Here is an 8,878-nt window from a genome sequence, read left to right on the forward strand (position 1 = left end):
AAGACAATTTTATAATACTTATGAGTTGTCTAAATTTTGTTTAACTTATTTTTTATAATAATTTTTAATTTTTAAAAAATTATTTTTTTATATTTTTTAAATTAAATATTAATTTTTTTAATAAATAAATGTCACTTTTTAGATAGCATAGCATTTATCATTGAATAAATATATCCTACATGATAAAGCCTTGACGTGGGAGTCATGACATATGCTTACAATATGCTTTTATAATAATTTATAAATTCTATATTCAAATCTTATCATGCTAATGTAACCAAAAAAAAAAAATAATAGTCATAAGGATACACACGACTCACTTAAGAGTCATTCAAATTTGATTTGCTGTAAGTTTCCAAATTTTTGAAGCCTTCAAAAAAATACAAAAATATAAAGCTTTCTTGAAACGGTACAATACAACGCGTTTTGTTTCAGTTATAAAAGAAAAGGAAGAAGCAAATTAGAACGACTCAAAGAGCAGCATTGTGGTTTCATCTGGGTAGAATATAATCGAGTAATCGGAATCTTGGAAATAAATTGGATTAAAACGCGTCACTGTCAGGGTTACTGTTACATTGATCGAGTGTGATGGGAGGGTGCTTTTCTGATTTGGAAGGGGGAAAGCAAGCAGTGGGAGTAGGGTTTCGTTCACATCAGAATCAAAATCAAAATCAAGGTGATAACAATAATGGAGCCCACAACGACGCCGTCGATTTCTTCTTTAAAACCAAAGGGTTTCAGCCAATGTTCACTCAGGTTGAGGTATAGCCTTCTACCATAACTCCATAAGCTCTATCTTTTTTTAAGTAATATTCTAAATTTCAAAGAATTTTTAGTACAATAATTTAATCCTAATTAATTCGTAGTTTTTTATTTGTTAAAAATATCAATCGCGTCAAATTTTAGTAAAAAAGTAGATAAATCAATAGCTCTAGTTATTTAAAAAAAATTAAATTCTTAAATCAGTCATTTTATATAGACAAATAATTAGATTTGAGACAGACTTATTTAACAAAAATAAAAATAAAAAAATAAATATTAAATTGATATCTAAAAAATTTTAGCACTCATAAAGTACTATTTGACTTTTATTATTAATAGAATAATCTTTAAAAGATTTTAAAATTTAACAAAAATACCCAAACTAAACAATATAAAATCACATTGAATAAAAAACGCTGCTGGTCTGACAATCGAAAGAACTTGGCCTTTTCTGCGAGGAAAAGAGTTTGCAGTTGCGACAATAACCAACTTTACCCCTCTCACTCTAACTCCAATTCTCAATTTCTCGCCTCTCTGTTTAACTGTTGAGATTGTTGTTCAGATTCTGAGTGAGAGAAATGGACAAAATACAAAAACGTCATCGTCACAATTTCAAGCTCCTCTCTTTATCGAAAATGTCATTAGAATTCTCTGCCATCATTACTGAATTTAATCAACATTTTTTTTCAATATGACGTCTATGTTTGAATGTTTTTATTAAATTTTAAAATTTTTTAGAAATCATTTTATCAATAACAAGATGAATTACTATTTTAGGATAGAAAAAGTATAGGTAACTAACAATTTTTTTAAATAATATGTGAACAATGTGAATTAATAGGGTTAAAAGAATAAATTTAATTAATAACATTAAATTAGGGTGTAGTGTATTTTTATTTGATCAGTGACTATTCCATATTATTCAAGATAATCATTGTTTATCTAGCATTCCTCTCTTAAATATCAATTTAATATTTAAAAATAAACTATTTTATTCATTTTTTTTAAGACTCATTTGAGAAACTACTTTTTTTTATTTTAGTTCCAAATAAAAATCCACCTACATTTACTTGTTTTTTTTTTTATTAAAAGTCTCATGCTTTTCGATTTGAGTAATATAAAGAATTGCATTTTGTTATCACACATTTGAATAATAGAAAGTTTTGTTTAACATTTCTTACCTACAAATATAGTTTGTTTTAAAACATAATTATCAATAAAAAAATAATAATAACCTAAATTTTATATTTTAGTTAAAATTCTAAAAAATATATATTTTTACAATTTTATAAATTTAAACAAATCAATTAACAATTTTTTAAAATTTATTAAAAATGATATTCTCAAAAAACGAGTGGCAATCTCCACTCTCCAGACATCTCATTCTCAAATCCCCCGACGAAATGGTACCGATTTAAATTAAATCGTTCATCTAATTCAATTTAAATCGAAAATCGATTAAAATCGTACCAATTTGGATTTGACTGGATTCTATTTTTTTGCAAATCGTTGGATTGGATCGAATTTTAGATCTATTTTTCATAACCGATCCGATCCAATCCAATCCAAATCGCACAATGTACTATAATATTATTATTTTATTATTATATTTACCATTATATTTATAATATATTCAATTTGTTATATATTTTTCTATTATTCATGTATTATTATTATTTAATAAATACTTTATGTTCAAAATATTATTTATTTTAACTAAGCTATAATTTTATTTCTATTGTTATGTTATCGTTGATTTTTTTAAGATATTGTTAAGATTTGTTATGTCATTGTTGGATATTTAAAATTTGATGTTGAGACTTGTTATATGTATTTAATTTTTTTATTTAAAAAACCGCAAATTTAAACCGATCCAACCCGCTTGTAATCGGATCAGATCAGATCAGATTTCCAAAAAAAAGTTCATCTAAGCGTTCGGATCGGATGACTTTTTCTCTTAAAATCGAACTAAACCGTATTACGAACACCTCTAGTGTCAGCTTCCACAAAAAGCTCCATACTCCATATCCTCGCAAATTCCCTCTTGATCCCATATAGTTTACATTACAGAAATTTTTAAGTCATTAATAAAATGATTTCTTCCAATAGCTTTTGAATTCAAGCTTAGATTTTAAGATATAGTCACAATAAAATAATATAAAGAGATCAAGTAAATTGTATTGTTTCTCGATGTGAAATTGAAATATAATATAAAAAATAATTATTTTTATTATTATTAAATTAAAAAATATAAATTTTTTATTTAAATAAAAAATATCCCGCATTTACTTCCCTCGCTATAAATTCTTGTTTGATTTGTTCATGCTTTTTCACGGCTTGATGCAAATTTAATTCTATTGAGATTTCATTATTAATGGAATATTTTTAGTTTGAATAATAATTAGTTTAGTATTGCAAGATTAAACTCTTCTAGAATGAAGAGACTGGTAAAATAAAATAATAAATATCTAATCGGTTTTAAATTAAAATAATAAAATTTATTTATAATAAAAATTATAAATTTAATGATGGTTAATTTTTTATTTCATTATTGTATTACTTTATTAATCTCTTAATTTTTGAGAAAATTCTATAGTAAACTAAGCTAACATACATACATCTATATATGTTCCCATGAGTGGAGTTCAGTCATAATTTAATAGTAGTGAGATATAAATAGGTTATGTTATATAATTAAAAAAGTGATTATTCATATTCATATGAAAATTGTGATTGTGTTATGATAATATCTAACATGTAAAAAATATTATATATTAAATAATTTAATTAAATATGTCAAATTATCTAATAATTTTCTATTATTATCTTTATAGAAGATATCTTTATTTGAATTAATACATAAAAAAAATTATAAATTAAGAATCAATACAAAGAAAATAAGAGATGTTACTCGAATATTTTCGTTATAAAAATTAATTTGAGAGAACTAAAACATTCATTAAAAAATTCCAATCAATAAAAATATTATTTCCGTCTTTCCTGCTCCTTGTATACCTTTACTATATTAAAAAGAGATAAAATTATCAAAATAATAAGTAAAAAAAGCATCAATACGTGCATTCAATCCTTAAATTTAATTTTATTTTCTTAACTTATATTTCAACTCACATAAAAAAGATAAATTATGTGGAGAAAATAAAGCATACAAATAGCTTAGTATTTTTTTTTTTGCCTTTAGTTTCTTTTTCATTTCTGTCTTATACATTTTTCTTTATTTTCTTCACACAAAAACTTTTTATAAAATTATCCGTTGAGTAAGGTACCAAGGTTACATCAAACTTTGAGAATGGTAGATTGATTATCTTCCTTATAGATTACAATGGTCAATGCCTCAATGGTTATATCTTCAAAAATTCATTTTCCTTTGTTAAAAACAAAGTCAAGAATATAAAAGTGGAAAATAAAAATCAATGTTAAATATGGATAGTTATTAGAAAATATTAAAAGTGAATGTTTAAAAACTTGAAGATCATTAATGAGCTTTTATCTTCAGATTTCCCTGAAGAGTAGCATAGCATATTCCAGGATTTCAATTCTGCTTGTGAGCAATTTCATCGGAATTTTGGACAAGCTGATGAAAAAATTGACACATTTTTTTACTGGCTTGTCAAAATTTTTGCAATATTCTGGTGTTATTTTCACCATTTTGATTAAGCATGTTTAGTATTTTATGTGTCTTTCAATTTATTTGTCATTTCTTTAAGTTTATTTGTGTGCACTGCATTATTTTTTCCATATAAACTGCTCTTTATGGTTGAAACTTGAAACAGCTACAAGCCGAACTAATATCTATGCTCTTCTAATCACTTTTTGCAGTTATCTTTTTCAGCATCAAATTTACTTGATCTGGATATTACATCAAAGGTATATAAAGATGCATATACTCCTTGGTACTTGCAAGTTGTTAATTCATTATTAGTATAGTTTTACTTCAATTCCTTTTTCTTCAAAATTTATTTCAGAGTGATCCCATGGTTGTTGTATATGAAAAGAAACATGGAAAATTGCAAGAACTGGGTCGCACTGAGGTCATAATGAATAACTTGAATCCAGAGTGGATAGAGAAAATTACTGTTGCTTTTCAGTTTGAGATTGTGCAACCACTTGAGTAAGCTATCCCCTTTGATAATTTAATTTCCTGTTCCTATTATGAGATACATTGTGTTCACATTCTTTCTTGTTTGAGTAACTAACTCGGAACTACTTGTCATTTGGCCCCTCTTACAGATTTCATGTGTACGATGTTGATTCAAAATATCATGGTATTGCCACTAAGGTTTGTAAAAATTAGACAATAAGAACTATATATCTTTTTAACATTTTATGCTTAATTGAACCATTAATTCTGCCCCATTTGGTTCCTTAGCTTAGACCAGGATTTTACAGATAATTTTCAATTGGGTTAGACAAGGCGAAATTGTGACCTGCTAAAATTACTGAAGAGGGAAAAAAATTAACAAAAGGGTAATAATTTGTTAGTTGAAAACATAAGTATGTAATGGTTCCCCATAATCACTTAATCATAAACTCTTAAAATAGTAAATAAGAAAGCAGTACTGTGTAATGTGTACATTCCAACCAAATTTATTATTTGATGGTAAAATTTATATTTTAAAACAAAGTTTTGTATTCTCTTGTAGACACTAAATCTGAAAGACCAAGACTTTCTTGGGCAAGCCAGTTGCACTTTATCTGAGGTCAGTTTCATTCTACTTATTGACCTCCATTGATGACCAGCACGCTAATTTGGTCTAATATTTGTATTAGTTTACTTCTATTTCATTTCTGTGAAAAACTCTACTTTCAAGTGACTTGGATGCTGCTTTTTATTGACACTGGTGCCTCTTCTTTGTGGTTTCAGATAGTGACTAAACATAGCCGAAGCATAACCTTAAACCTCCAAAACAAAACCAGGAATGGTGGTTCAAGAAACTTAGGGGCACTCACTGTTCGTGCTGAGGAGACTGTTGCTTCAAAGATTGCTATTGAGATGATCTTAAGATGTTCACATTTGGATAACAAGGACATTTTCTCAAAATCTGTACATATTCAATCCCCATCTACAACTTCTCTACTTATTATTTGTTTGCATTTGTAAAACTTCTCATATTTGTTTTTTGTTTTCCTTGTAGGATCCCTTCTTAAGAATATCAAGAGTAGTTGAGAGTGGAGGTTCTGTTCCAATTTGCAAGACTGAAGTTATTAACAACAATTTGAATCCAACATGGAAACCAGTCACCCTTAGTTCCCGTCAGTTTGGAAGTAAAGTGGGTTTATCATCTTAAAAAATATGGATTACTAGTTCATTTTGATTACTCACATTAGCAAGATATTTATCTAGTTTCGAAATTGTTACTTTTCAGGAAAATCCATTACTCATTGAGTGTTTTGATTTCAATAGCAGTGGTGACCATGTGCTTATTGGGTAGTTATGCAATTATTGTCTATTGCTTTATTTTGTTCATTATTCAAAACTCTTGTAAGCCTTCATTTTTTCATTCATAGATTTTAAGTGTATATATATATATTGATATCAATTTTTATTGCCTTCAGTAAACTGAGATCATCAATAGCAGACCTAGAAAGGCTTAAAAAAGAGAGAACAGGCACAAATTTGTTCATACCATCCACACACCACAGAAAAGAAGAGAAGGTACTTATTGACCATGCAATAATAGAATTACATTTTATGGTCCACTTTTGTGCTTAATCTCATAGTTCTTGGAATTTCTTCTATGCAGATGCTGAAGGGTCAACTTTTTGTGGATCAATATTGTGAAAAGGAGCAATTCAGCTTTATTGATTATGTATCCAGTGGATTTGAACTGAACTTCATGGTTGCTGTGGATTTCACTGGTAAGTAAATATTGTTATCTTGGTGAAGATGATTACTGAAATTACATATTCATCTTATATCATGCTAACTGATTCAAAATTTGTCCAGCTTCAAATGGAAATCCTCGATATTCAGATTCTTTGCATTATATTGATGTCTCGGGTCAGTTAAATTCATATCAAAGGGTAAGCTTTATACTTTGTTCTCAATGAATGACTCTGAACTGCTGTTCTGATCCAGAAATTTTTGGAGCACAATAGAATATGGTCTGCTATTTTGCAATAATGATAGTGATAGTGCTTCAAAACAAAATTCTTGAAAATACAATGATATATGATTGGACTAACTAATATAATAAGGTGACATTATGCTGTATATATAAAATTCTTGCCTAATCACTAATCAGCATAGTAATATCAATCTTTTGCAGGCTATAATGGAGGTTGGGGAGGTTATTCAGTTCTATGACTCTGATAGGAAGTTTCCTGCTTGGGGCTTTGGAGGAAGCACAGCTGGTGCCGTTTCCCACTGTTTTAATCTGAATGGTAGTCCGAGAGACTCCGAGGTGAGAAAAATTTTCAATTTTTGAAGATCATTCTCAAAAAGAAAAACTATTTTTGTTGTATTCACTCGTCCGTTTACACCATGTCTAAGGGTGAAGAAACCAGACTTGGTGTGCAGGGCGAAGTGAGTACAAATAATACCAACTTGTAATTTATATTTTACGAAACACTGCTTCTAGTATCCAACCTTGAAGAGAAAAACAATTTAAGAGGTAGGTTTCCATTGTTGTAGGTTGTAGGAGTTGAAGGCATAATGGATGCATATGCAACTGCTCTGCACAATGTCACACTCTCAGGACCCACTTTATTTGGTCCAGTTATCAACACTGCTGCAGAAATGGCTGCCAAGTCCCTTGCATCACATAATGGATCCAAGTATTACGTATTACTTATCATAACGGTGAGAAGATTTTAGCAATTGGGTATAAGTGGTTTTCTTGTTCAAAGAACTTCCCTTTTGGGGTTATGATGAAGGACTAATCAAGTAATGTGCTTGATTTTATAGGATGGAGTTGTTACGGATCTTCAAGAAACAATAAATGCTCTTGTGAAAGCATCTGATCTTCCCCTATCAGTTCTTATAGTTGGAGTTGGAGGTGCTGATTTCACCAACATGGAGGTGATCTACCTTCTAATCCTGTCCAATAATTTTTTCCAAACTCACTAAATTAACTATTCATAATAGCATTGGAATGCTCTTAACAGTTTCATATAGGTAGAGATAATAACATAACATGTGCTTGTTGGGTTTTGCAGGTGTTGGATGCTGATAATGGCCGTCGGTTAGAGGGTTCTAGTGGTCGTATCGCTACACGAGATATCGTTCAGTTTGTCCCTATGAGAGAAGTACAAAGTAAGTACAATTGTTCTGTGAAGTTGTTTTTAAAAAATTATGTTTGCACTATTATATGCAACATTTCTAGTTAACTTTTTGTACACTGAAGTAGTTCAATCTAGTATGAAATGTGAACACAAAAAACATTGCTGTTTTGTTTTCATTCCTAAACCTTAGGAAGCTGCTATTTTGACAGGGGGAAGTATCTCAGTGGTGCAAGCTCTATTGGAAGAACTGCCTGGTCAATTTCTGAGTTTCATGCGAAGTAGAGACATTAAGCCACTTACTTCCCAACAAGTTCCTCACTAGTTGATGAATATAGACACCCCCAACGAATTAGCTATTGTACTTCTCATTCAAACTGTAAATACAACTTGAATATTTTGCTTATAATTTTTTATTCGTTGTAAAGGATTTATGGTTTTCCCCTTTGAGATCTATTATTCCAAATTTACCATGGAATATAGATCTATTTCTTATTTTAACCCTGAGATCTGTTATTCCAAATTTACCATGGTTAGTAATGGAGAATAAACTGTTGAAAATGGAAAAGAGTGAAAAAAAATTGTTTTTAGCTTGAGGATGTTATAGAAGTTATATTGTTTGATTATATGAAAAATGATACTATCACTACCATTTTTTATAAAATATCACTCCATACATAACTTTTATGTATTATATGTATACATAAATTTGAAGAAAAAAGAAATACTGAAATAGTATTATCAAACTTAGTGGCATTATCCATTTCCTGATTCTAGATATCAAAATTAATTGTGGACTCAAATAGATTCCAAGAGAAAAGAAATTTATTACTTTTGCCATAATCGGAACTATCAAAATAAAATACTTAAAAATTAA

The 8,878-nt window shown here is 28.7% G+C and overlaps 1 protein-coding gene across 1 annotated transcript; it reads left to right on the forward strand.

Annotated features, from left to right (window-relative positions):
• Positions 1 to 488: 488 nt before the first annotated feature.
• On the forward strand, positions 489 to 8,540 carry LOC130935416 (protein BONZAI 3). The gene is made up of 16 exons (XM_057865156.1): positions 489 to 762; positions 4,600 to 4,647; positions 4,746 to 4,891; positions 5,011 to 5,059; positions 5,424 to 5,480; positions 5,645 to 5,824; positions 5,916 to 6,050; positions 6,147 to 6,208; positions 6,337 to 6,436; positions 6,525 to 6,639; positions 6,728 to 6,804; positions 7,050 to 7,184; positions 7,415 to 7,582; positions 7,688 to 7,801; positions 7,939 to 8,035; positions 8,214 to 8,540. The coding sequence occupies exons 1-16, from the start codon at positions 589 to 591 to the stop codon at positions 8,324 to 8,326; spliced, it is 1,770 nt and encodes a 589-aa protein (XP_057721139.1). The 5' UTR covers positions 489 to 588; the 3' UTR covers positions 8,327 to 8,540.
• The last annotated feature ends 338 nt before the right edge of the window (positions 8,541 to 8,878 follow it).

This window comes from Arachis stenosperma, chromosome 6 (assembly GCF_014773155.1).
Source record: "Arachis stenosperma cultivar V10309 chromosome 6, arast.V10309.gnm1.PFL2, whole genome shotgun sequence".
NCBI classification, from domain to species: Eukaryota; Viridiplantae; Streptophyta; class Magnoliopsida; order Fabales; family Fabaceae; genus Arachis; species Arachis stenosperma.